The following is a 26,249-nucleotide window of genomic DNA, read 5'->3' as shown; positions in this document are numbered from 1 at the left end:
TCTGCTCTGCTGGATGAGCCCACAGACGAGGAGCTGCTGGAGGCCACACAGGACCAAGACCACCCCCTGCAGCCTCCAGCAGCCCTCGTCATGGTCCAGCCGGCAGAGTCACCAGCTCGCTCGCCGCCGCTGCCACCACCCGCAGCTGCCCTGCTGCCACCGCCGCCGCCGCCGCCCGCAGCTGCCATGCCGCCGCCGCCGCCGCCGCCGCCCCCGCTTGCAGCAACTAAAGCCCCCGCCCCAGAGGAACAGGAGGAGATGCCCAGACCAGCCTTCCTCCCTCCCCCACCACCTGCTGACAGCGCTGAGGTAAGGGTGACTGTCACACGTAATCACTGCTGCTCTCCCCCATGAAGTGATGTCCTCAGATATTAAAATGTCCTGTATGTCCTCTGGTTGTCTCTCCAGCTGCTGCCTGAGTCCTGGCGGGCAGCTCTCACTGTAGAGCAGCAGCAGTGGATCGGTCGGGTGCTGTTTTCCAGGGACAGCAGGGGGAGGTCTCGGCTCATCACCGAGCTGAACCTCTGGCACCACCCGCCCCAAACCCGGCCGGTCTACAGCCAGCCTCCCGCGTCCCCCGACCCCTTCTTTGCATGTCGGCTGTTTCTCTGGATGCCGCACCGTATCTGGCATCTGCAGCTGACATGCCCCCAGCCTTTGTGCACCGGGACCATGACAAAGGCTGGGCTGTACAGGACCATCCGGAGGGTCCTGGACATCGACGGCTGGTATCTCATGGCCACGGAGTACCTGGAGTGCCGTCGGTGTAAGAAGAAGGTCGTGGGGTGGTCACAGGGCATCATAAGGCAGCTGTCCCCCACCTACAGCTGCCAGTTTCCAGCCATACTTACGTACAGGTAAGAAATTAAATAAATACAAAAATCCAACTATATACTATCTACTGTATAGTCTGTGTTGCACATCCTGTTTGATGTTTTCATGTGGCCGTATATAATGTTAGTGTTGTTTTTTCGCAGGCTGTCCTGTGACCTGAGGGTGGTTGCACAGCTGAGGTCCCGCACTCTGGGCAACGGTGCTAATCGGCTGTTCAACACCCTGCGGGAGAACCACTCAAACGCCTGGATGCGGAGAGCGATCCAGTACCTCGGCGTGTGCGAGCAGTTCCTGGCCTTGTGCTCGGTGAGGGGGCGGTTTCCACCGCCGCCCCAGATGCCCCCTCTGCCCTCACCCATCTGGCTGCTGACGGTCTACAGCTACGACGTCCTGACGCGGCTGGATGAGTACAAGGCCAGGATCACGTCCACCTTCGGATCCATCTTGAAGATGGATTCCACCAAGAAGGCGAGTCAAGTTTGTCACAATTTAATATTTTCTTACAGCTGCTTTTACACCGCAGCTGTGTGTGTGTGTGTGTGTGTATACACTCATATTAACATTTGAAATCTCTCTCCCTCAAGGTGACGAAGAAGCTCGCAGGTACCGCCTCTGACACGGCCGCCTGGGCTACTAACGTCGGCAACGAGTACGGGCAGGTCCTCATGAGCGTCCTCACCTGCTCCGAGAGCTCCGAGGGCCTGTCCGGGATGGCGGCCGGTTTGATGAGGCGGTACCAACTCGCCGGGGTACCCCCCCCCCAGCTGATCTACGTGGACCGCGACTGCTGCAGTAGAGACGGCGTGTCGAAGACGGCTGCCTTGTTTCCGGTGTGAATCCGAGACTGTTGATACTAGTACTGATAATAACAGTAGAATTATAATATCGTGAATAATCTCACGTTACAATATTTATTATGGGCAAAAGCCAGGATTTTAATCTACGTGATTACAACATCATAAAAACTGTAGATTCAAGGATATAACAGTCATTACGGGTTATGAAATTTAAACCATCATGTTTCTTCTATCTCAGGAGTGGGGACAGCTCGTGGTGAGACTGGACATCTGGCACCTGATGCGACGCTTCGCATCAGGTGTCACCACAGAAACCCACGAGCTGTACCCCCCCTTCATGAGGCAGCTGTCTCACTGCATCTTCGAGGTGGACCCCAGAGATGCCCGCCGTCTCATCGAAGCTAAGCGGTCCCAGCTGGAGGGGAGGCACGGGACGGTTGCGCCGACCGACGCCGAGGTGATCAAGAGGATCACAAAGAAGGAGTGGAGGCTCCACTGCCGTCGCCGGACGCGTGGGCCCGAGGAGTCGACACTCCTCATCCAGGACCTCCTCGACACCTTCGGCGGACCGGCGGGGCGCAACACCCTGGACGTCCCGTTGCTGAACGCTCTCCGCATCCAGGACATCTGGAGTACGCAGAGGGCCCACCTCAGCTGCATTCAGGACCCACCGGGTGTACAGCTCTACACCCAGACCGGCAGGCTGACAAAGGGCGGAGTCAGCCTGCCGGTCTATCGCTGCGCGAGGGGCTCCACGTCTTTGGAGTCCTTCCACCTCCACCTCAACCGGTTCATCCCAGGTACTCGCGTGTGTCTCACAGCTTGTGATAAGATATATCCTGTATTCACATTTCTTTAAAACATGAATTCATTTTTTATTCAAAACCTGTTTCCTCAGGGACCCGCGCGAGTGCAAAGCACTTCCAGGCGTTCCTGGTTGATGGACTGGCGAGGTGGAACGAGGACCGCGCAGCAGCGGCAGCAGCAGCAGCTGAGGTACAGGAGGGTCCTCTGCACTCCTACAGTGGCCACCTCAAGCACGTCCTTAACCAGAAGAGCCAAAGGGTGCTTGGCCTTCAGATGGTTAAGGACTTCACCAAGCCTGCTGAGTACACAGGTATGTGATGGGAAAACACTTAATCTCAACATCTCAACTGTGAGGAAAAGGAGCATTTACTAAAGCCTCCGTTCTCCGATTCTGCTGTGTAACAGGGGAGCTCATCGGGGTGGAGTACCTGTACCAGCAGACAGGCAGAGTGCTTGAGGATGTCAGCTTGGACCCTGACACTCCGGACGAGGCTGATGCCGTCGAGTCGCTGGAGGAGGAGGAGGAGGAGGACGAGGGTATCGGGGAGGACGTCGAGGACCCCACCGTCTTCGAGCCCGATGCCCCCTCCACCGGCACGGCGGCGGCAGCAGCCCGGTCAGGCGATCCAGCTGACGCACCCAGGTCTGAGCCATCCGGTCCAGCCGCCCCTGACCAAAATGCCCCTCCCGAGGCCCCAGAGGTTCAGGCTCCTGCTTCCCAGCAGCCCTCCTCAGACACCGAGGTGAGGTCACTGACTACAAACTACTGATGATGATAACAGCGAAGATGTTATTATCAAAGACGTTTGACAGCGCTCTGTGCTTACTGCCTCTGTTTACTCAAACCAGCGACCGCTCACATCCTCCTCTTCCTTTCTCGTTTCTTCTCAGGAGGAGAATGTCACGGGTCCTGACGGCCAGCCGGGATATGAGCGTGTCCTGAAGCTGGCCCGGGCCCTGGTGGAAACACGGAGCCTTCTGGGGCTTTCTGACAGAAGGGTAGACCGACTCATCCTGCTCTGGAATCGCCTGCCAGAGCAGGACAAACAGCGGGTCGTCTACCCTCCCAGATACCGGGAGAGGCAGCCTAAGGGGCGGTTCAAGGCAGCGAAGGGGAAGAGCCCCGCCTTTCCTGGCAAGGAGAGTGTGGAACGGTAGGACTGTTTTCAAATAATGACTGTTTCCTCTAAATATCTGCTGTATACTAACCCACACTGTGCTCTCCACTGTGCTCTTTTCAGCTGTCTTCTTGGACCGTACTCGGGCCCTGCAACTTGGCCCAGCACCAGCCGCCTGGTGGAGGCCATTTGCAGCCAGCTCTGCCAGCTCCACCCGGCGGCCACGCGGTTCGGGGGGGTCACGAGGACCCGCTGGTCCCTCGTCCTCGCGGACTACGTGGCCATCAGAGAGGCAGTGCTGGCAAGCTCGAGGATGATGGCTCAGACTGAAATCCAGCTGTTTGAGCTGAATCAGAGGACCCTGTCCCAGTGGTAAGAGTTAAACATGAAGCTGTGTTGATGTGTTGTAATCTCTACTGTCATTGATGTTAGATGAGGAGCCTAAAAACAGCCTGTGTTTGTCTTCCAGGTTCTCTCGGCGCCAGAAAGACGCGGGGAGGGACAAGCTGCTGCAGGGAACTGGCGTCGTCCCTGCAGTAGCTATCGCCGTCCAGCCTCTCCCTCCAGCTAAAGGGCTGTCCTCTGTACAGGTGGGACAAGGACAGCCCTTCAGCTTCAATGTCCCCGAGGACCAGCCAGGACCCTCGCATCAGGGTCCCGCTCCTCCCCCTCATCCAGAAGAGGAGCAGCCAGGACCCTCGCATCAGGGTCCCCGTCCTCCCCCTCATCCAGATGAGGAGCAGCCAGGACCCTCATCTGCTGGCCAGCCTCCTCTTCCTGTACCAAAAAAACTGTCCCGGTCCACTATGTACAGGAAGAGGAAGGCGGCCGAAGCCGCTGGAGGGCCGCCGCCACCCGGGAGCAAAATCCGCCGGCCGACTGCGCAGTACACCTGCAGCAAGTGTGGCCAGCCCAGGACGCTCGACACCGGCCACACTCGCATTGGAGGAGTCGCGTACTGCGCATTGACCGGCGGAAAAACTGTGGAGGAATGGAGGGAGGAAATGAGGACACGGGGGGGAGACCAGGGCGGGGACTGAGGGACATTTGAGATGCAGCTCAGCACTGTGGGTCAACAGGAAGAGGAACACCAGAGAAAAAGCCATGCTGTGATTTGGAATAAAAAACTTTTGACTTTTGCTCTAGGTCTCTAGTTTGATCCATCCATCCTCTGAATGCTCTAGGTCTCTAGTCTGATCCATCCATCCTCTGAATGCTCTAGGTCTCTAGTTTGTGGCTGTAAAGTTTCATGAGGCTGTGAATATCCTAGAGGTCACCAAAGGGAGGGAGGTCAATAAAATGTCTCCTATGGGGACTAACATCATCACACATGAATCCAGTTGGGCTCATTGGATCCACCAGTCTCAGCCTATGTTTTTTGCCTCAAACTGCATGTGATTATCATAAAGTGGGCATGTCTGTAAAGGGGAGACTTGTGTGTACCCGTAGAACCCATTTACATTCACACATCTGGAGGTCAGAGGTCAAGGGACCCCTTTGAACATGGACATGACAGTTAATTCTTGCCCCTTAAAAGTTAGCCCAACTTTGGAGCGTTATTTAACCTCCTTCTCCTCCTTGATTTCATGTATGATGTATGTTTTGACTGTACTTTATGTTCACCAGTTAGTCTTTAACTCTGTTTTCGCTGTTTTGTTTTTGTTTTGTAAATAAAATGAAAAAGTCTGCAATCTGCAATTTGTTTGGAAGCTTTATTATTTCTTATCATTTATAATTCATTACACAACTTCTGACATCATCATACAGCTTTGAACCATCTTACTATGTACTATTATACCACTACTTACTTACTACTTACTACTTACTTACTTACTACTACTTCATTTCTACTACATATTTTATTTACCTCATTTACTTACTTACCTTTGTAAGTAAGTCAATTTAACATCCTTATCCTAAGCTCTTCTTAACCTTATCCTAAGCTCTTCTTAACTTTACCTTAACATCTTATCTTGTAGCTCTTCTTAACCTTATCCTAAGCTCTTCTTAACCTTACCTTAACATCTTATCTTGTAGCTCTTCTTAACCTTATCCTAGCCCTTACCCTGAAGTTCTTCTCCATCCTTTCCCTTACCTTGCTTGTCCTTCTCCATCCTTGCCCTTACCCTGAAGTTCTTCTCCATCCTGGATCTTACTCCATCCTTGCCCTTACCCTGCTTGCCCTTACCCTGAAGATCTTCTCCATCCTTGCCCTTACCCTGAAGTTCTTCTCCATCCTGGATCTTACCCGGCTTCTCCATCCTTGCCCTTACCCTGAAGTTCTTCTCCATCCTCCTTGCCCTAACCCTGAAGTTCTTCTCCAACCTTGCCCTTACCCTGAAGTTCTTCTCCATCCTGGATCTTACCCTGAAGTTCTTCTCCATCCTTGCCCTTACCCTGCTTGTCCTTACCCTGAAGTTCTTCTCCATCCTTGCCCTTGCCCTGAAGTTCTTCTCCATCCTTGCCCTTACCTTGAAGCTCTTCTCCATCCTTGCCGCGGGCAGGGGTCGAACCGCCGACCTCCTGCTCCGCGGCAGGTGCACGGGAGCAGAGCACCCCTTCCCTCCCTCCTCCCACAGAGAAGATTGAACCATATCCTTTGCGCAGGGGCCATGCTAATCTTCTCTGTATCGATTCCAATTTGTCATATGTGCTGCCTGAGCAAGCACACTGAACCTCCGGCGCTGCCTACCTTTTGTACCCCTTGTTGTCCCAATGACTCCTCTACAGTGGTGCAGGCCTAGCCTAGGGTGGGGTGGCCTGGGATGGCCTAGGTTTGCCTAGGGGCTAGCCTAGGAACCAAAACTCTTAAATGTCCACAGGGCTAGGGGTGAAGATTTTCCCTTGTAGACATCAATGTCTTTGCAATTTCTGTAAACTTGCAGCTAATTCGGTCAGCATGTTTAACTAAAAAAAAAAGGATAAGTCCTAAACTGCTCTGACACACGGAGGGGGGCGGTGCACAAGTGTCCTTTTCAGGCCGGAGGCGGGGCTTAGGCTCGAAGTAATCCCCTCTTAAGACACACCCCAGGACAACTGTGAGCCTCTCCGGCAAGCTCCGAGTATCTCTCGGTAGAATCATCTCTAGGATAAGCCGCACATGCCAAATCTGTTATCCCCAGCACTTGGGACATTCCAGCCACTGACACAGACCCTACACCCTTGCCCCTGGCACTCGCACTGATGCGCTTCTGCAATGCGGCAAGGAACTCCGGTAATTCCAACCACTGACACAGACCCTACACCATCTGGAGAAGGTTTTACAACACTCCTTTGCTCGGCGGCAGATCAAAAAGTGGAAACGCTTCACGGTTATGCGTGTCATCCTTGCGCAGGGGCCATGCTAATCTTCTCTGTATCGATTCCAATTTGTCATATGTGCTGCCTGAGCAAGCACACTGAACCTCCGGCGCTGCCTACCTTTTGTACCCCTTGTTGTCCCAATGACTCCTCTACAGTGGTGCAGGCCTAGCCTAGGGTGGGGTGGCCTGGGATGGCCTAGGTTTGCCTAGGGGCTAGCCTAGGAACCAAAACTCTTAAATGTCCACAGGGCTAGGGGTGAAGATTTTCCCTTGTAGACATCAATGTCTTTGCAATTTCTGTAAACTTGCAGCTAATTCGGTCAGCATGTTTAACTAAAAAAAAAAGGATAAGTCCTAAACTGCTCTGACACACGGAGGGGGGCGGTGCACAAGTGTCCTTTTCAGGCCGGAGGCGGGGCTTAGGCTCGAAGTAATCCCCTCTTAAGACACACCCCAGGACAACTGTGAGCCTCTCCGGCAAGCTCCGAGTATCTCTCGGTAGAATCATCTCTAGGATAAGCCGCACATGCCAAATCTGTTATCCCCAGCACTTGGGACATTCCAGCCACTGACACAGACCCTACACCCTTGCCCCTGGCACTCGCACTGATGCGCTTCTGCAATGCGGCAAGGAACTCCGGTAATTCCAACCACTGACACAGACCCTACACCATCTGGAGAAGGTTTTACAACACTCCTTTGCTCGGCGGCAGATCAAAAAGTGGAAACGCTTCACGGTTATGCGTGTCATCCTTGCGCAGGGGCCATGCTAATCTTCTCTGTATCGATTCCAATTTGTCATATGTGCTGCCTGAGCAAGCACACTGAACCTCCGGCGCTGCCTACCTTTTGTACCCCTTGTTGTCCCAATGACTCCTCTACAGTGGTGCAGGCCTAGCCTAGGGTGGGGTGGCCTGGGATGGCCTAGGTTTGCCTAGGGGCTAGCCTAGGAACCAAAACTCTTAAATGTCCACAGGGCTAGGGGTGAAGATTTTCCCTTGTAGACATCAATGTCTTTGCAATTTCTGTAAACTTGCAGCTAATTCGGTCAGCATGTTTAACTAAAAAAAAAAGGATAAGTCCTAAACTGCTCTGACACACGGAGGGGGGCGGTGCACAAGTGTCCTTTTCAGGCCGGAGGCGGGGCTTAGGCTCGAAGTAATCCCCTCTTAAGACACACCCCAGGACAACTGTGAGCCTCTCCGGCAAGCTCCGAGTATCTCTCGGTAGAATCATCTCTAGGATAAGCCGCACATGCCAAATCTGTTATCCCCAGCACTTGGGACATTCCAGCCACTGACACAGACCCTACACCCTTGCCCCTGGCACTCGCACTGATGCGCTTCTGCAATGCGGCAAGGAACTCCGGTAATTCCAACCACTGACACAGACCCTACACCATCTGGAGAAGGTTTTACAACACTCCTTTGCTCGGCGGCAGATCAAAAAGTGGAAACGCTTCACGGTTATGCGTGTCATCCTTGCGCAGGGGCCATGCTAATCTTCTCTGTATCGATTCCAATTTGTCATATGTGCTGCCTGAGCAAGCACACTGAACCTCCGGCGCTGCCTACCTTTTGTACCCCTTGTTGTCCCAATGACTCCTCTACAGTGGTGCAGGCCTAGCCTAGGGTGGGGTGGCCTGGGATGGCCTAGGTTTGCCTAGGGGCTAGCCTAGGAACCAAAACTCTTAAATGTCCACAGGGCTAGGGGTGAAGATTTTCCCTTGTAGACATCAATGTCTTTGCAATTTCTGTAAACTTGCAGCTAATTCGGTCAGCATGTTTAACTAAAAAAAAAAGGATAAGTCCTAAACTGCTCTGACACACGGAGGGGGGGCGGTGCACAAGTGTCCTTTTCAGGCCGGAGGCGGGGCTTAGGCTCGAAGTAATCCCCTCTTAAGACACACCCCAGGACAACTGTGAGCCTCTCCGGCAAGCTCCGAGTATCTCTCGGTAGAATCATCTCTAGGATAAGCCGCACATGCCAAATCTGTTATCCCCAGCACTTGGGACATTCCAGCCACTGACACAGACCCTACACCCTTGCCCCTGGCACTCGCACTGATGCGCTTCTGCAATGCGGCAAGGAACTCCGGTAATTCCAACCACTGACACAGACCCTACACCATCTGGAGAAGGTTTTACAACACTCCTTTGCTCGGCAGCAGATCAAAAAGTGGAAACGCTTCACGGTTATGCGTGTCATCCTTGCGCAGGGGCCATGCTAATCTTCTCTGTATCGATTCCAATTTGTCATATGTGCTGCCTGAGCAAGCACACTGAACCTCCGGCGCTGCCTACCTTTTGTACCCCTTGTTGTCCCAATGACTCCTCTACAGTGGTGCAGGCCTAGCCTAGGGTGGGGTGGCCTGGGATGGCCTAGGTTTGCCTAGGGGCTAGCCTAGGAACCAAAACTCTTAAATGTCCACAGGGCTAGGGGTGAAGATTTTCCCTTGTAGACATCAATGTCTTTGCAATTTCTGTAAACTTGCAGCTAATTCGGTCAGCATGTTTAACTAAAAAAAAAAGGATAAGTCCTAAACTGCTCTGACACACGGAGGGGGGCGGTGCACAAGTGTCCTTTTCAGGCCGGAGGCGGGGCTTAGGCTCGAAGTAATCCCCTCTTAAGACACACCCCAGGACAACTGTGAGCCTCTCCGGCAAGCTCCGAGTATCTCTCGGTAGAATCATCTCTAGGATAAGCCGCACATGCCAAATCTGTTATCCCCAGCACTTGGGACATTCCAGCCACTGACACAGACCCTACACCCTTGCCCCTGGCACTCGCACTGATGCGCTTCTGCAATGCGGCAAGGAACTCCGGTAATTCCAACCACTGACACAGACCCTACACCATCTGGAGAAGGTTTTACAACACTCCTTTGCTCGGCGGCAGATCAAAAGGTGGAAACGCTTCACGGTTATGCGTGTCATCCTTGCGCAGGGGCCATGCTAATCTTCTCTGTACCGATTCCAATTTGTCATATGTGCTGCCTGAGCAAGCACACTGAACCTCCGGCGCTGCCTACCTTTTGTACCCCTTGTAGTCCCAATGACTCCTCTACAGTGGTGCAGGCCTAGCCTAGGGTGGGGTGGCCTGGGATGGCCTAGGTTTGCCTAGGGGCTAGCCTAGGAACCAAAACTCTTAAATGTCCACAGGGCTAGGGGTGAAGATTTTCCCTTGTAGACATCAATGTCTTTGCAATTTCTGTAAACTTGCAGCTAATTCGGTCAGCATGTTTAACTAAAAAAAAAAGGATAAGTCCTAAACTGCTCTGACACACGGAGGGGGGCGGTGCACAAGTGTCCTTTTCAGGCCGGAGGCGGGGCTTAGGCTCGAAGTAATCCCCTCTTAAGACACACCCCAGGACAACTGTGAGCCTCTCCGGCAAGCTCCGAGTATCTCTCGGTAGAATCATCTCTAGGATAAGCCGCACATGCCAAATCTGTTATCCCCAGCACTTGGGACATTCCAGCCACTGACACAGACCCTACACCCTTGCCCCTGGCACTCGCACTGATGCGCTTCTGCAATGCGGCAAGGAACTCCGGTAATTCCAACCACTGACACAGACCCTACACCATCTGGAGAAGGTTTTACAACACTCCTTTGCTCGGCGGCAGATCAAAAAGTGGAAACGCTTCACGGTTATGCGTGTCATCCTTGCGCAGGGGCCATGCTAATCTTCTCTGTACCGATTCCAATTTGTCATATGTGCTGCCTGAGCAAGCACACTGAACCTCCGGCGCTGCCTACCTTTTGTACCCCTTGTTGTCCCAATGACTCCTCTACAGTGGTGCAGGCCTAGCCTAGGGTGGGGTGGCCTGGGATGGCCTAGGTTTGCCTAGGGGCTAGCCTAGGAACCAAAACTCTTAAATGTCCACAGGGCTAGGGGTGAAGATTTTCCCTTGTAGACATCAATGTCTTTGCAATTTCTGTAAACTTGCAGCTAATTCGGTCAGCATGTTTAACTAAAAAAAAAAGGATAAGTCCTAAACTGCTCTGACACACGGAGGGGGGCGGTGCACAAGTGTCCTTTTCAGGCCGGAGGCGGGGCTTAGGCTCGAAGTAATCCCCTCTTAAGACACACCCCAGGACAACTGTGAGCCTCTCCGGCAAGCTCCGAGTATCTCTCGGTAGAATCATCTCTAGGATAAGCCGCACATGCCAAATCTGTTATCCCCAGCACTTGGGACATTCCAGCCACTGACACAGACCCTACACCCTTGCCCCTGGCACTCGCACTGATGCGCTTCTGCAATGCGGCAAGGAACTCCGGTAATTCCAACCACTGACACAGACCCTACACCATCTGGAGAAGGTTTTACAACACTCCTTTGCTCGGCGGCAGATCAAAAAGTGGAAACGCTTCACGGTTATGCGTGTCATCCTTGCGCAGGGGCCATGCTAATCTTCTCTGTATCGATTCCAATTTGTCATATGTGCTGCCTGAGCAAGCACACTGAACCTCCGGCGCTGCCTACCTTTTGTACCCCTTGTTGTCCCAATGACTCCTCTACAGTGGTGCAGGCCTAGCCTAGGGTGGGGTGGCCTGGGATGGCCTAGGTTTGCCTAGGGGCTAGCCTAGGAACCAAAACTCTTAAATGTCCACAGGGCTAGGGGTGAAGATTTTCCCTTGTAGACATCAATGTCTTTGCAATTTCTGTAAACTTGCAGCTAATTCGGTCAGCATGTTTAACTAAAAAAAAAAGGATAAGTCCTAAACTGCTCTGACACACGGAGGGGGGCGGTGCACAAGTGTCCTTTTCAGGCCGGAGGCGGGGCTTAGGCTCGAAGTAATCCCCTCTTAAGACACACCCCAGGACAACTGTGAGCCTCTCCGGCAAGCTCCGAGTATCTCTCGGTAGAATCATCTCTAGGATAAGCCGCACATGCCAAATCTGTTATCCCCAGCACTTGGGACATTCCAGCCACTGACACAGACCCTACACCCTTGCCCCTGGCACTCGCACTGATGCGCTTCTGCAATGCGGCAAGGAACTCCGGTAATTCCAACCACTGACACAGACCCTACACCATCTGGAGAAGGTTTTACAACACTCCTTTGCTCGGCGGCAGATCAAAAGGTGGAAACGCTTCACGGTTATGCGTGTCATCCTTGCGCAGGGGCCATGCTAATCTTCTCTGTACCGATTCCAATTTGTCATATGTGCTGCCTGAGCAAGCACACTGAACCTCCGGCGCTGCCTACCTTTTGTACCCCTTGTAGTCCCAATGACTCCTCTACAGTGGTGCAGGCCTAGCCTAGGGTGGGGTGGCCTGGGATGGCCTAGGTTTGCCTAGGGGCTAGCCTAGGAACCAAAACTCTTAAATGTCCACAGGGCTAGGGGTGAAGATTTTTCCCTTGTAGACATCAATGTCTTTGCAATTTCTGTAAACTTGCAGCTAATTCGGTCAGCATGTTTAACTAAAAAAAAAAGGATAAGTCCTAAACTGCTCTGACACACGGAGGGGGGCGGTGCACAAGTGTCCTTTTCAGGCCGGAGGCGGGGCTTAGGCTCGAAGTAATCCCCCTCTTAAGACACACCCCAGGACAACTGTGAGCCTCTCCGGCAAGCTCCGAGTATCTCTCGGTAGAATCATCTCTAGGATAAGCCGCACATGCCAAATCTGTTATCCCCAGCACTTGGGACATTCCAGCCACTGACACAGACCCTACACCCTTGCCCCTGGCACTCGCACTGATGCGCTTCTGCAATGCGGCAAGGAACTCCGGTAATTCCAACCACTGACACAGACCCTACACCATCTGGAGAAGGTTTTACAACACTCCTTTGCTCGGCGGCAGATCAAAAAGTGGAAACGCTTCACGGTTATGCGTGTCATCCTTGCGCAGGGGCCATGCTAATCTTCTCTGTACCGATTCCAATTTGTCATATGTGCTGCCTGAGCAAGCACACTGAACCTCCGGCGCTGCCTACCTTTTGTACCCCTTGTTGTCCCAATGACTCCTCTACAGTGGTGCAGGCCTAGCCTAGGGTGGGGTGGCCTGGGATGGCCTAGGTTTGCCTAGGGGCTAGCCTAGGAACCAAAACTCTTAAATGTCCACAGGGCTAGGGGTGAAGATTTTCCCTTGTAGACATCAATGTCTTTGCAATTTCTGTAAACTTGCAGCTAATTCGGTCAGCATGTTTAACTAAAAAAAAAAGGATAAGTCCTAAACTGCTCTGACACACGGAGGGGGGCGGTGCACAAGTGTCCTTTTCAGGCCGGAGGCGGGGCTTAGGCTCGAAGTAATCCCCTCTTAAGACACACCCCAGGACAACTGTGAGCCTCTCCGGCAAGCTCCGAGTATCTCTCGGTAGAATCATCTCTAGGATAAGCCGCACATGCCAAATCTGTTATCCCCAGCACTTGGGACATTCCAGCCACTGACACAGACCCTACACCCTTGCCCCTGGCACTCGCACTGATGCGCTTCTGCAATGCGGCAAGGAACTCCGGTAATTCCAACCACTGACACAGACCCTACACCATCTGGAGAAGGTTTTACAACACTCCTTTGCTCGGCGGCAGATCAAAAAGTGGAAACGCTTCACGGTTATGCGTGTCATCCTTGCGCAGGGGCCATGCTAATCTTCTCTGTATCGATTCCAATTTGTCATATGTGCTGCCTGAGCAAGCACACTGAACCTCCGGCGCTGCCTACCTTTTGTACCCCTTGTTGTCCCAATGACTCCTCTACAGTGGTGCAGGCCTAGCCTAGGGTGGGGTGGCCTGGGATGGCCTAGGTTTGCCTAGGGGCTAGCCTAGGAACCAAAACTCTTAAATGTCCACAGGGCTAGGGGTGAAGATTTTCCCTTGTAGACATCAATGTCTTTGCAATTTCTGTAAACTTGCAGCTAATTCGGTCAGCATGTTTAACTAAAAAAAAAAGGATAAGTCCTAAACTGCTCTGACACACGGAGGGGGGCGGTGCACAAGTGTCCTTTTCAGGCCGGAGGCGGGGCTTAGGCTCGAAGTAATCCCCTCTTAAGACACACCCCAGGACAACTGTGAGCCTCTCCGGCAAGCTCCGAGTATCTCTCGGTAGAATCATCTCTAGGTTAAGCCGCACATGCCAAATCTGTTATCCCCAGCACTTGGGACATTCCAGCCACTGACACAGACCCTACACCCTTGCCCCTGGCACTCGCACTGATGCGCTTCTGCAATGCGGCAAGGAACTCCGGTAATTCCAACCACTGACACAGACCCTACACCATCTGGAGAAGGTTTTACAACACTCCTTTGCTCGGCGGCAGATCAAAAAGTGGAAACGCTTCACGGTTATGCGTGTCATCCTTGCGCAGGGGCCATGCTAATCTTCTCTGTATCGATTCCAATTTGTCATATGTGCTGCCTGAGCAAGCACACTGAACCTCCGGCGCTGCCTACCTTTTGTACCCCTTGTTGTCCCAATGACTCCTCTACAGTGGTGCAGGCCTAGCCTAGGGTGGGGTGGCCTGGGATGGCCTAGGTTTGCCTAGGGGCTAGCCTAGGAACCAAAACTCTTAAATGTCCACAGGGCTAGGGGTGAAGATTTTCCCTTGTAGACATCAATGTCTTTGCAATTTCTGTAAACTTGCAGCTAATTCGGTCAGCATGTTTAACTAAAAAAAAAAGGATAAGTCCTAAACTGCTCTGACACACGGAGGGGGGCGGTGCACAAGTGTCCTTTTCAGGCCGGAGGCGGGGCTTAGGCTCGAAGTAATCCCCTCTTAAGACACACCCCAGGACAACTGTGAGCCTCTCCGGCAAGCTCCGAGTATCTCTCGGTAGAATCATCTCTAGGATAAGCCGCACATGCCAAATCTGTTATCCCCAGCACTTGGGACATTCCAGCCACTGACACAGACCCTACACCCTTGCCCCTGGCACTCGCACTGATGCGCTTCTGCAATGCGGCAAGGAACTCCGGTAATTCCAACCACTGACACAGACCCTACACCATCTGGAGAAGGTTTTACAACACTCCTTTGCTCGGCGGCAGATCAAAAGGTGGAAACGCTTCACGGTTATGCGTGTCATCCTTGCGCAGGGGCCATGCTAATCTTCTCTGTACCGATTCCAATTTGTCATATGTGCTGCCTGAGCAAGCACACTGAACCTCCGGCGCTGCCTACCTTTTGTACCCCTTGTAGTCCCAATGACTCCTCTACAGTGGTGCAGGCCTAGCCTAGGGTGGGGTGGCCTGGGATGGCCTAGGTTTGCCTAGGGGCTAGCCTAGGAACCAAAACTCTTAAATGTCCACAGGGCTAGGGGTGAAGATTTTCCCTTGTAGACATCAATGTCTTTGCAATTTCTGTAAACTTGCAGCTAATTCGGTCAGCATGTTTAACTAAAAAAAAAAAGGATAAGTCCTAAACTGCTCTGACACACGGAGGGGGGCGGTGCACAAGTGTCCTTTTCAGGCCGGAGGCGGGGCTTAGGCTCGAAGTAATCCCCTCTTAAGACACACCCCAGGACAACTGTGAGCCTCTCCGGCAAGCTCCGAGTATCTCTCGGTAGAATCATCTCTAGGATAAGCCGCACATGCCAAATCTGTTATCCCCAGCACTTGGGACATTCCAGCCACTGACACAGACCCTACACCCTTGCCCCTGGCACTCGCACTGATGCGCTTCTGCAATGCGGCAAGGAACTCCGGTAATTCCAACCACTGACACAGACCCTACACCATCTGGAGAAGGTTTTACAACACTCCTTTGCTCGGCGGCAGATCAAAAAGTGGAAACGCTTCACGGTTATGCGTGTCATCCTTGCGCAGGGGCCATGCTAATCTTCTCTGTATCGATTCCAATTTGTCATATGTGCTGCCTGAGCAAGCACACTGAACCTCCGGCGCTGCCTACCTTTTGTACCCCTTGTTGTCCCAATGACTCCTCTACAGTGGTGCAGGCCTAGCCTAGGGTGGGGTGGCCTGGGATGGCCTAGGTTTGCCTAGGGGCTAGCCTAGGAACCAAAACTCTTAAATGTCCACAGGGCTAGGGGTGAAGATTTTCCCTTGTAGACATCAATGTCTTTGCAATTTCTGTAAACTTGCAGCTAATTCGGTCAGCATGTTTAACTAAAAAAAAAAGGATAAGTCCTAAACTGCTCTGACACACGGAGGGGGGCGGTGCACAAGTGTCCTTTTCAGGCCGGAGGCGGGGCTTAGGCTCGAAGTAATCCCCTCTTAAGACACACCCCAGGACAACTGTGAGCCTCTCCGGCAAGCTCCGAGTATCTCTCGGTAGAATCATCTCTAGGATAAGCCGCACATGCCAAATCTGTTATCCCCAGCACTTGGGACATTCCAGCCACTGACACAGACCCTACACCCTTGCCCCTGGCACTCGCACTGATGCGCTTCTGCAATGCGGCAAGGAACTCCGGTAATTCCAACCACTGACACAGACCCTACACCATCTGGAGAAGGTTTTACAACACTCCTTTGCTCGGCGGCAGATCAAAAAGTGGAAACGCTTCACGGTTATGCGTGTCATCCTTGCGCAGGGGCCATGCTAATCTTCTCTGTATCGATTCCAATTTGTCATATGTGCTGCCTGAGCAAGCACACTGAACCTCCGGCGCTGCCTACCTTTTGTACCCCTTGTTGTCCCAATGACTCCTCTACAGTGGTGCAGGCCTAGCCTAGGGTGGGGTGGCCTGGGATGGCCTAGGTTTGCCTAGGGGCTAGCCTAGGAACCAAAACTCTTAAATGTCCACAGGGCTAGGGGTGAAGATTTTCCCTTGTAGACATCAATGTCTTTGCAATTTCTGTAAACTTGCAGCTAATTCGGTCAGCATGTTTAACTAAAAAAAAAAGGATAAGTCCTAAACTGCTCTGACACACGGAGGGGGGCGGTGCACAAGTGTCCTTTTTCAGGCCGGAGGCGGGGCTTAGGCTCGAAGTAATCCCCTCTTAAGACACACCCCAGGACAACTGTGAGCCTCTCCGGCAAGCTCCGAGTATCTCTCGGTAGAATCATCTCTAGGATAAGCCGCACATGCCAAATCTGTTATCCCCAGCACTTGGGACATTCCAGCCACTGACACAGACCCTACACCCTTGCCCCTGGCACTCGCACTGATGCGCTTCTGCAATGCGGCAAGGAACTCCGGTAATTCCAACCACTGACACAGACCCTACACCATCTGGAGAAGGTTTTACAACACTCCTTTGCTCGGCGGCAGATCAAAAAGTGGAAACGCTTCACGGTTATGCGTGTCATCCTTGCGCAGGGGCCATGCTAATCTTCTCTGTATCGATTCCAATTTGTCATATGTGCTGCCTGAGCAAGCACACTGAACCTCCGGCGCTGCCTACCTTTTGTACCCCTTGTTGTCCCAATGACTCCTCTACAGTGGTGCAGGCCTAGCCTAGGGTGGGGTGGCCTGGGATGGCCTAGGTTTGCCTAGGGGCTAGCCTAGGAACCAAAACTCTTAAATGTCCACAGGGCTAGGGGTGAAGATTTTCCCTTGTAGACATCAATGTCTTTGCAATTTCTGTAAACTTGCAGCTAATTCGGTCAGCATGTTTAACTAAAAAAAAAAGGATAAGTCCTAAACTGCTCTGACACACGGAGGGGGGCGGTGCACAAGTGTCCTTTTCAGGCCGGAGGCGGGGCTTAGGCTCGAAGTAATCCCCTCTTAAGACACACCCCAGGACAACTGTGAGCCTCTCCGGCAAGCTCCGAGTATCTCTCGGTAGAATCATCTCTAGGATAAGCCGCACATGCCAAATCTGTTATCCCCAGCACTTGGGACATTCCAGCCACTGACACAGACCCTACACCCTTGCCCCTGGCACTCGCACTGATGCGCTTCTGCAATGCGGCAAGGAACTCCGGTAATTCCAACCACTGACACAGACCCTACACCATCTGGAGAAGGTTTTACAACACTCCTTTGCTCGGCGGCAGATCAAAAAGTGGAAACGCTTCACGGTTATGCGTGTCATCCTTGCGCAGGGGCCATGCTAATCTTCTCTGTATCGATTCCAATTTGTCATATGTGCTGCCTGAGCAAGCACACTGAACCTCCGGCGCTGCCTACCTTTTGTACCCCTTGTTGTCCCAATGACTCCTCTACAGTGGTGCAGGCCTAGCCTAGGGTGGGGTGGCCTGGGATGGCCTAGGTTTGCCTAGGGGCTAGCCTAGGAACCAAAACTCTTAAATGTCCACAGGGCTAGGGGTGAAGATTTTCCCTTGTAGACATCAATGTCTTTGCAATTTCTGTAAACTTGCAGCTAATTCGGTCAGCATGTTTAACTAAAAAAAAAAGGATAAGTCCTAAACTGCTCTGACACACGGAGGGGGGCGGTGCACAAGTGTCCTTTTCAGGCCGGAGGCGGGGCTTAGGCTCGAAGTAATCCCCTCTTAAGACACACCCCAGGACAACTGTGAGCCTCTCCGGCAAGCTCCGAGTATCTCTCGGTAGAATCATCTCTAGGATAAGCCGCACATGCCAAATCTGTTATCCCCAGCACTTGGGACAGTCCAGCCACTGACACAGACCCTACACCCTTGCCCCTGGCACTCGCACTGATGCGCTTCTGCAATGCGGCAAGGAACTCCGGTAATTCCAACCACTGACACAGACCTACACCATCTGGAGAAGGTTTTACAACACTCCTTTGCTCGGCGGCAGATCAAAAAGTGGAAACGCTTCACGGTTATGCGTGTCATCCTTGCGCAGGGGCCATGCTAATCGTCTCTGTATCGATTCCAATTTGTCATATGTGCTGCCTGAGCAAGCACACTGAACCTCCGGCGCTGCCTACCTTTTGTACCCCTTGTTGTCCCAATGACTCCTCTACAGTGGTGCAGGCCTAGCCTAGGGTGGGGTGGCCTGGGATGGCCTAGGTTTGCCTAGGGGCTAGCCTAGGAACCAAAACTCTTAAATGTCCACAGGGCTAGGGGTGAAGATTTTCCCTTGTAGACATCAATGTCTTTGCAATTTCTGTAAACTTGCAGCTAATTCGGTCAGCATGTTTAACTAAAAGAAAAAGGATAAGTCCTAAACTGCTCTGACACACGGAGGGGGGCGGTGCACAAGTGTCCTTTTCAGGCCGGAGGCGGGGCTTAGGCTCGAAGTAATCCCCTCTTAAGACACACCCCAGGACAACTGTGAGCCTCTCCGGCAAGCTCCGAGTATCTCTCGGTAGAATCATCTCTAGGATAAGCCGCACATGCCAAATCTGTTATCCCCAGCACTTGGGACATTCCAGCCACTGACACAGACCCTACACCCTTGCCCCTGGCACTCGCACTGATGCGCTTCTGCAATGCGGCAAGGAACTCCGGTAATTCCAACCACTGACACAGACCCTACACCATCTGGAGAAGGTTTTACAACACTCCTTTGCTCGGCGGCAGATCAAAAGTGGAAACGCTTCACGGTTATGCGTGTCATCCTTGCGCAGGGGCCATGCTAATCTTCTCTGTATCGATTCCAATTTGTCATATGTGCTGCCTGAGCAAGCACACTGAACCTCCGGCGCTGCCTACCTTTTGTACCCCTTGTTGTCCCAATGACTCCTCTACAGTGGTGCAGGCCTAGCCTAGGGTGGGGTGGCCTGGATGGCCTAGGTTTGCCTAGGGGCTAGCCTAGGAACCAAAACTCTTAAATGTCCACAGGGCTAGGGGTGAAGATTTTCCCTTGTAGACATCAATGTCTTTGCAATTTCTGTAAACTTGCAGCTAATTCGGTCAGCATGTTTAACTAAAAAAAAAAGGATAAGTCCTAAACTGCTCTGACACACGGAGGGGGGCGGTGCACAAGTGTCCTTTTCAGGCCGGAGGCGGGGCTTAGGCTCGAAGTAATCCCCTCTTAAGACACACCCCAGGACAACTGTGAGCCTCTCCGGCAAGCTCCGAGTATCTCTCGGTAGAATCATCTCTAGGATAAGCCGCACATGCCAAATCTGTTATCCCCAGCACTTGGGACATTCCAGCCACTGACACAGACCCTACACCCTTGCCCCTGGCACTCGCACTGATGCGCTTCTGCAATGCGGCAAGGAACTCCGGTAATTCCAACCACTGACACAGACCCTACACCATCTGGAGAAGGTTTTACAACACTCCTTTGCTCGGCGGCAGATCAAAAGGTGGAAACGCTTCACGGTTATGCGTGTCATCCTTGCGCAGGGGCCATGCTAATCTTCTCTGTACCGATTCCAATTTGTCATATGTGCTGCCTGAGCAAGCACACTGAACCTCCGGCGCTGCCTACCTTTTGTACCCCTTGTAGTCCCAATGACTCCTCTACAGTGGTGCAGGCCTAGCCTAGGGTGGGGTGGCCTGGGATGGCCTAGGTTTGCCTAGGGGCTAGCCTAGGAACCAAAACTCTTAAATGTCCACAGGGCTAGGGGTGAAGATTTTCCCTTGTAGACATCAATGTCTTTGCAATTTCTGTAAACTTGCAGCTAATTCGGTCAGCATGTTTAACTAAAAAAAAAAGGATAAGTCCTAAACTGCTCTGACACACGGAGGGGGGCGGTGCACAAGTGTCCTTTTCAGGCCGGAGGCGGGGCTTAGGCTCGAAGTAATCCCCTCTTAAGACACACCCCAGGACAACTGTGAGCCTCTCCGGCAAGCTCCGAGTATCTCTCGGTAGAATCATCTCTAGGATAAGCCGCACATGCCAAATCTGTTATCCCCAGCACTTGGGACATTCCAGCCACTGACACAGACCCTACACCCTTGCCCCTGGCACTCGCACTGATGCGCTTCTGCAATGCGGCAAGGAACTCCGGTAATTCCAACCACTGACACAGACCCTACACCATCTGGAGAAGGTTTTACAACACTCCTTTGCTCGGCGGCAGATCAAAAAGTGGAAACGCTTCACGGTTATGCGTGTCATCCTTGCGCAGGGGCCATGCTAATCTTCTCTGTATCGATTCCAATTTGTCATATGTGCTGCCTGAGCAAGCACACTGAACCTCCGGCGCTGCCTACCTTTTGTACCCCTTGTTGTCCCAATGACTCCTCTACAGTGGTGCAGGCCTAGCCTAGGGTGGGGTGGCCTGGGATGGCCTAGGTTTGCCTAGGGGCTAGCCTAGGAACCAAAACTCTTAAATGTCCACAGGGCTAGGGGTGAAGATTTTCCCTTGTAGACATCAATGTCTTTGCAATTTCTGTAAACTTGCAGCTAATTCGGTCAGCATGTTTAACTAAAAAAAAAAGGATAAGTCCTAAACTGCTCTGACACACGGAGGGGGGCGGTGCACAAGTGTCCTTTTCAGGCCGGAGGCGGGGCTTAGGCTCGAAGTAATCCCCTCTTAAGACACACCCCAGGACAACTGTGAGCCTCTCCGGCAAGCTCCGAGTATCTCTCGGTAGAATCATCTCTAGGATAAGCCGCACATGCCAAATCTGTTATCCCCAGCACTTGGGACATTCCAGCCACTGACACATACCCTACACCCTTGCCCCTGGCACTCGCACTGATGCGCTTCTGCAATGCGGCAAGGAACTCCGGTAATTCCAACCACTGACACAGACCCTACACCATCTGGAGAAGGTTTTACAACACTCCTTTGCTCGGCGGCAGATCAAAAAGTGGAAACGCTTCACGGTTATGCGTGTCATCCTTGCGCAGGGGCCATGCTAATCGTCTCTGTATCGATTCCAATTTGTCATATGTGCTGCCTGAGCAAGCACACTGAACCTCCGGCGCTGCCTACCTTTTGTACCCCTTGTTGTCCCAATGACTCCTCTACAGTGGTGCAGGCCTAGCCTAGGGTGGGGTGGCCTGGGATGGCCTAGGTTTGCCTAGGGGCTAGCCTAGGAACCAAAACTCTTAAATGTCCACAGGGCTAGGGGTGAAGATTTTCCCTTGTAGACATCAATGTCTTTGCAATTTCTGTAAACTTGCAGCTAATTCGGTCAGCATGTTTAACTAAAAAAAAAAGGATAAGTCCTAAACTGCTCTGACACACGGAGGGGGGCGGTGCACAAGTGTCCTTTTCAGGCCGGAGGCGGGGCTTAGGCTCGAAGTAATCCCCTCTTAAGACACACCCCAGGACAACTGTGAGCCTCTCCGGCAAGCTCCGAGTATCTCTCGGTAGAATCATCTCTAGGATAAGCCGCACATGCCAAATCTGTTATCCCCAGCACTTGGGACATTCCAGCCACTGACACAGACCCTACACCCTTGCCCCTGGCACTCGCACTGATACGCTTCTGCAATGCGGCAAGGAACTCCGGTAATTCCAACCACTGACACAGACCCTACACCATCTGGAGAAGGTTTTACAACACTCCTTTGCTCGGCGGCAGATCAAAAAGTGGAAACGCTTCACGGTTATGCGTGTCATCCTTGCGCAGGGGCCATGCTAATCTTCTCTGTATCGATTCCAATTTGTCATATGTGCTGCCTGAGCAAGCACACTGAACCTCCGGCGCTGCCTACCTTTTGTACCCCTTGTTGTCCCAATGACTCCTCTACAGTGGTGCAGGCCTAGCCTAGGGTGGGGTGGCCTGGGATGGCCTAGGTTTGCCTAGGGGCTAGCCTAGGAACCAAAACTCTTAAATGTCCACAGGGCTAGGGGTGAAGATTTTCCCTTGTAGACATCAATGTCTTTGCAATTTCTGTAAACTTGCAGCTAATTCGGTCAGCATGTTTAACTAAAAAAAAAGGATAAGTCCTAAACTGCTCTGACACACGGAGGGGGGCGGTGCACAAGTGTCCTTTTCAGGCCGGAGGCGGGGCTTAGGCTCGAAGTAATCCCCTCTTAAGACACACCCCAGGACAACTGTGAGCCTCTCCGGCAAGCTCCGAGTATCTCTCGGTAGAATCATCTCTAGGATAAGCCGCACATGCCAAATCTGTTATCCCCAGCACTTGGGACATTCCAGCCACTGACACAGACCCTACACCCTTGCCCCTGGCACTCGCACTGATGCGCTTCTGCAATGCGGCAAGGAACTCCGGTAATTCCAACCACTGACACAGACCCTACACCATCTGGAGAAGGTTTTACAACACTCCTTTGCTCGGCGGCAGATCAAAAAGTGGAAACGCTTCACGGTTATGCGTGTCATCCTTGCGCAGGGGCCATGCTAATCTTCTCTGTATCGATTCCAATTTGTCATATGTGCTGCCTGAGCAAGCACACTGAACCTCCGGCGCTGCCTACCTTTTGTACCCCTTGTTGTCCCAATGACTCCTCTACAGTGGTGCAGGCCTAGCCTAGGGTGGGGTGGCCTGGGATGGCCTAGGTTTGCCTAGGGGCTAGCCTAGGAACCAAAACTCTTAAATGTCCACAGGGCTAGGGGTGAAGATTTTCCCTTGTAGACATCAATGTCTTTGCAATTTCTATAAGCTTGCAGCTAATTCGGTCAGCATGTTTAACTAAAAAAAAAAGGATAAGTCCTAAACTGCTCTGACACACGGAGGGGGGCGGTGCACAAGTGTCCTTTTCAGGCCGGAGGCGGGGCTTAGGCTCGAAGTAATCCCCTCTTAAGACACACCCCAGGACAACTGTGAGCCTCTCCGGCAAGCTCCGAGTATCTCTCGGTAGAATCATCTCTAGGATAAGCCGCACATGCCAAATCTGTTATCCCCAGCACTTGGGACATTCCAGCCACTGACACAGACCCTACACCCTTGCCCCTGGCACTCGCACTGATGCGCTTCTGCAATGCGGCAAGGAACTCCGGTAATTCCAACCACTGACACAGACCCTACACCATCTGGAGAAGGTTTTACAACACTCCTTTGCTCGGCGGCAGATCAAAAAGTGGAAACGCTTCACGGTTATGCGTGTCATCCTTGCGCAGGGGCCATGCTAATCTTCTCTGTATCGATTCCAATTTGTCATATGTGCTGCCTGAGCAAGCACACTGAACCTCCGGCGCTGCCTACCTTTTGTACCCCTTGTTGTCCCAATGACTCCTCTACAGTGGTGCAGGCCTAGCCTAGGGTGGGGTGGCCTGGGATGGCCTAGGTTTGCCTAGGGGCTAGCCTAGGAACCAAAACTCTTAAATGTCCACAGGGCTAGGGGTGAAGATTTTCCCTTGTAGACATCAATGTCTTTGCAATTTCTATAAGCTTGCAGCTAATTCGGTCAGCATGTTTAACTAAAAAAAAAAGGATAAGTCCTAAACTGCTCTGACACACGGAGGGGGGCGGTGCACAAGTGTCCTTTTCAGGCCGGAGGCGGGGCTTAGGCTCGAAGTAATCCCCTCTTAAGACACACCCCAGGACAACTGTGAGCCTCTCCGGCAAGCTCCGAGTATCTCTCGGTAGAATCATCTCTAGGATAAGCCGCACATGCCAAATCTGTTATCCCCAGCACTTGGGACATTCCAGCCACTGACACAGACCCTACACCCTTGCCCCTGGCACTCGCACTGATGCGCTTCTGCAATGCGGCAAGGAACTCCGGTAATTCCAACCACTGACACAGACCCTACACCATCTGGAGAAGGTTTTACAACACTCCTTTGCTCGGCGGCAGATCAAAAAGTGGAAACGCTTCACGGTTATGCGTGTCATCCTTGCGCAGGGGCCATGCTAATCTTCTCTGTATCGATTCCAATTTGTCATATGTGCTGCCTGAGCAAGCACACTGAACCTCCGGCGCTGCCTACCTTTTGTACCCCTTGTTGTCCCAATGACTCCTCTACAGTGGTGCAGGCCTAGCCTAGGGTGGGGTGGCCTGGGATGGCCTAGGTTTGCCTAGGGGCTAGCCTAGGAACCAAAACTCTTAAATGTCCACAGGGCTAGGGGTGAAGATTTTCCCTTGTAGACATCAATGTCTTTGCAATTTCTGTAAACTTGCAGCTAATTCGGTCAGCATGTTTAACTAAAAAAAAAAGGATAAGTCCTAAACTGCTCTGACACACGGAGGGGGGCGGTGCACAAGTGTCCTTTTCAGGCCGGAGGCGGGGCTTAGGCTCGAAGTAATCCCCTCTTAAGACACACCCCAGGACAACTGTGAGCCTCTCCGGCAAGCTCCGAGTATCTCTCGGTAGAATCATCTCTAGGATAAGCCGCACATGCCAAATCTGTTATCCCCAGCACTTGGGACATTCCAGCCACTGACACAGACCCTACACCCTTGCCCCTGGCACTCGCACTGATGCGCTTCTGCAATGCGGCAAGGAACTCCGGTAATTCCAACCACTGACACAGACCCTACACCATCTGGAGAAGGTTTTACAACACTCCTTTGCTCGGCGGCAGATCAAAAAGTGGAAACGCTTCACGGTTATGCGTGTCATCCTTGCGCAGGGGCCATGCTAATCTTCTCTGTATCGATTCCAATTTGTCATATGTGCTGCCTGAGCAAGCACACTGAACCTCCGGCGCTGCCTACCTTTTGTACCCCTTGTTGTCCCAATGACTCCTCTACAGTGGTGCAGGCCTAGCCTAGGGTGGGGTGGCCTGGGATGGCCTAGGTTTGCCTAGGGGCTAGCCTAGGAACCAAAACTCTTAAATGTCCACAGGGCTAGGGGTGAAGATTTTCCCTTGTAGACATCAATGTCTTTGCAATTTCTGTAAACTTGCAGCTAATTCGGTCAGCATGTTTAACTAAAAAAAAAAGGATAAGTCCTAAACTGCTCTGACACACGGAGGGGGGCGGTGCACAAGTGTCCTTTTCAGGCCGGAGGCGGGGCTTAGGCTCGAAGTAATCCCCTCTTAAGACACACCCCAGGACAACTGTGAGCCTCTCCGGCAAGCTCCGAGTATCTCTCGGTAGAATCATCTCTAGGATAAGCCGCACATGCCAAATCTGTTATCCCCAGCACTTGGGACATTCCAGCCACTGACACAGACCCTACACCCTTGCCCCTGGCACTCGCACTGATGCGCTTCTGCAATGCGGCAAGGAACTCCGGTAATTCCAACCACTGACACAGACCCTACACCATCTGGAGAAGGTTTTACAACACTCCTTTGCTCGGCGGCAGATCAAAAAGTGGAAACGCTTCACGGTTATGCGTGTCATCCTTGCGCAGGGGCCATGCTAATCTTCTCTGTATCGATTCCAATTTGTCATATGTGCTGCCTGAGCAAGCACACTGAACCTCCGGCGCTGCCTACCTTTTGTACCCCTTGTTGTCCCAATGACTCCTCTACAGTGGTGCAGGCCTAGCCTAGGGTGGGGTGGCCTGGGATGGCCTAGGTTTGCCTAGGGGCTAGCCTAGGAACCAAAACTCTTAAATGTCCACAGGGCTAGGGGTGAAGATTTTCCCTTGTAGACATCAATGTCTTTGCAATTTCTATAAGCTTGCAGCTAATTCGGTCAGCATGTTTAACTAAAAAAAAAAGGATAAGTCCTAAACTGCTCTGACACACGGAGGGGGGCGGTGCACAAGTGTCCTTTTCAGGCCGGAGGCGGGGCTTAGGCTCGAAGTAATCCCCTCTTAAGACACACCCCAGGACAA

General features: G+C 52.4%; 2 protein-coding genes, 27 non-coding genes and 1 pseudogene across 32 annotated transcripts in view; 1 reads left to right on the top strand and 29 right to left on the bottom strand.

Annotated features, from left to right (window-relative positions):
• Positions 1-26,249, bottom strand: part of LOC119479299 (glutamate receptor ionotropic, delta-1-like) — a 555,378-nt gene that overhangs the window by 38,302 nt on the left and 490,827 nt on the right. The window lies entirely within an intron of this gene.
• Positions 39-4,712, top strand: LOC119479298. Its single transcript, XM_037754720.1, has 10 exons — positions 39-309; positions 409-857; positions 978-1,302; positions 1,419-1,664; positions 1,870-2,431; positions 2,530-2,748; positions 2,844-3,181; positions 3,330-3,592; positions 3,680-3,928; positions 4,026-4,712. Exons 1-10 carry the CDS (start codon positions 91-93, stop codon positions 4,594-4,596), a joined length of 3,441 nt encoding a protein of 1,146 aa, XP_037610648.1. The 5' UTR covers positions 39-90; the 3' UTR covers positions 4,597-4,712.
• LOC119480107 lies at positions 6,151-6,225 on the bottom strand (annotated as a pseudogene).
• Positions 6,847-6,953, bottom strand: LOC119480090. Its single transcript, XR_005204831.1, has one exon. It is a non-coding gene; the product is annotated as a U6 spliceosomal RNA (small nuclear RNA).
• Positions 7,575-7,681, bottom strand: LOC119480089. Its single transcript, XR_005204830.1, has one exon. It is a non-coding gene; the product is annotated as a U6 spliceosomal RNA (small nuclear RNA).
• On the bottom strand, positions 8,303-8,409 carry LOC119480088. Its single transcript, XR_005204829.1, has one exon. It is a non-coding gene; the product is annotated as a U6 spliceosomal RNA (small nuclear RNA).
• LOC119480086 lies at positions 9,032-9,138 on the bottom strand. The gene has a single exon (XR_005204827.1). It is a non-coding gene; the product is annotated as a U6 spliceosomal RNA (small nuclear RNA).
• Positions 9,760-9,866, bottom strand: LOC119480105. The gene has a single exon (XR_005204846.1). It is a non-coding gene; the product is annotated as a U6 spliceosomal RNA (small nuclear RNA).
• Positions 10,488-10,594, bottom strand: LOC119480100. The gene has a single exon (XR_005204841.1). It is a non-coding gene; the product is annotated as a U6 spliceosomal RNA (small nuclear RNA).
• Positions 11,216-11,322, bottom strand: LOC119480085. Its single transcript, XR_005204826.1, has one exon. It is a non-coding gene; the product is annotated as a U6 spliceosomal RNA (small nuclear RNA).
• Positions 11,944-12,050, bottom strand: LOC119480104. The gene has a single exon (XR_005204845.1). It is a non-coding gene; the product is annotated as a U6 spliceosomal RNA (small nuclear RNA).
• LOC119480099 lies at positions 12,674-12,780 on the bottom strand. The gene has a single exon (XR_005204840.1). It is a non-coding gene; the product is annotated as a U6 spliceosomal RNA (small nuclear RNA).
• LOC119480084 lies at positions 13,402-13,508 on the bottom strand. Its single transcript, XR_005204825.1, has one exon. It is a non-coding gene; the product is annotated as a U6 spliceosomal RNA (small nuclear RNA).
• LOC119480082 lies at positions 14,130-14,236 on the bottom strand. Its single transcript, XR_005204824.1, has one exon. It is a non-coding gene; the product is annotated as a U6 spliceosomal RNA (small nuclear RNA).
• Positions 14,858-14,964, bottom strand: LOC119480103. The gene has a single exon (XR_005204844.1). It is a non-coding gene; the product is annotated as a U6 spliceosomal RNA (small nuclear RNA).
• LOC119480081 lies at positions 15,587-15,693 on the bottom strand. The gene has a single exon (XR_005204823.1). It is a non-coding gene; the product is annotated as a U6 spliceosomal RNA (small nuclear RNA).
• LOC119480080 lies at positions 16,315-16,421 on the bottom strand. Its single transcript, XR_005204822.1, has one exon. It is a non-coding gene; the product is annotated as a U6 spliceosomal RNA (small nuclear RNA).
• LOC119480079 lies at positions 17,044-17,150 on the bottom strand. Its single transcript, XR_005204821.1, has one exon. It is a non-coding gene; the product is annotated as a U6 spliceosomal RNA (small nuclear RNA).
• On the bottom strand, positions 17,772-17,878 carry LOC119480078. The gene has a single exon (XR_005204820.1). It is a non-coding gene; the product is annotated as a U6 spliceosomal RNA (small nuclear RNA).
• LOC119480096 lies at positions 18,499-18,605 on the bottom strand. The gene has a single exon (XR_005204837.1). It is a non-coding gene; the product is annotated as a U6 spliceosomal RNA (small nuclear RNA).
• LOC119480097 lies at positions 19,226-19,332 on the bottom strand. Its single transcript, XR_005204838.1, has one exon. It is a non-coding gene; the product is annotated as a U6 spliceosomal RNA (small nuclear RNA).
• LOC119480102 lies at positions 19,953-20,059 on the bottom strand. Its single transcript, XR_005204843.1, has one exon. It is a non-coding gene; the product is annotated as a U6 spliceosomal RNA (small nuclear RNA).
• LOC119480077 lies at positions 20,681-20,787 on the bottom strand. The gene has a single exon (XR_005204819.1). It is a non-coding gene; the product is annotated as a U6 spliceosomal RNA (small nuclear RNA).
• On the bottom strand, positions 21,409-21,515 carry LOC119480095. Its single transcript, XR_005204836.1, has one exon. It is a non-coding gene; the product is annotated as a U6 spliceosomal RNA (small nuclear RNA).
• LOC119480076 lies at positions 22,137-22,243 on the bottom strand. The gene has a single exon (XR_005204818.1). It is a non-coding gene; the product is annotated as a U6 spliceosomal RNA (small nuclear RNA).
• On the bottom strand, positions 22,864-22,970 carry LOC119480074. Its single transcript, XR_005204816.1, has one exon. It is a non-coding gene; the product is annotated as a U6 spliceosomal RNA (small nuclear RNA).
• On the bottom strand, positions 23,592-23,698 carry LOC119480073. Its single transcript, XR_005204815.1, has one exon. It is a non-coding gene; the product is annotated as a U6 spliceosomal RNA (small nuclear RNA).
• LOC119480072 lies at positions 24,320-24,426 on the bottom strand. Its single transcript, XR_005204814.1, has one exon. It is a non-coding gene; the product is annotated as a U6 spliceosomal RNA (small nuclear RNA).
• On the bottom strand, positions 25,048-25,154 carry LOC119480071. Its single transcript, XR_005204813.1, has one exon. It is a non-coding gene; the product is annotated as a U6 spliceosomal RNA (small nuclear RNA).
• LOC119480070 lies at positions 25,776-25,882 on the bottom strand. Its single transcript, XR_005204812.1, has one exon. It is a non-coding gene; the product is annotated as a U6 spliceosomal RNA (small nuclear RNA).

This window comes from Sebastes umbrosus, chromosome 20 (assembly GCF_015220745.1).
Source record: "Sebastes umbrosus isolate fSebUmb1 chromosome 20, fSebUmb1.pri, whole genome shotgun sequence".
Taxonomy (NCBI): domain Eukaryota; kingdom Metazoa; phylum Chordata; class Actinopteri; order Perciformes; family Sebastidae; genus Sebastes; species Sebastes umbrosus.
This window is presented reverse-complemented; position numbering and strand designations above follow the sequence as displayed.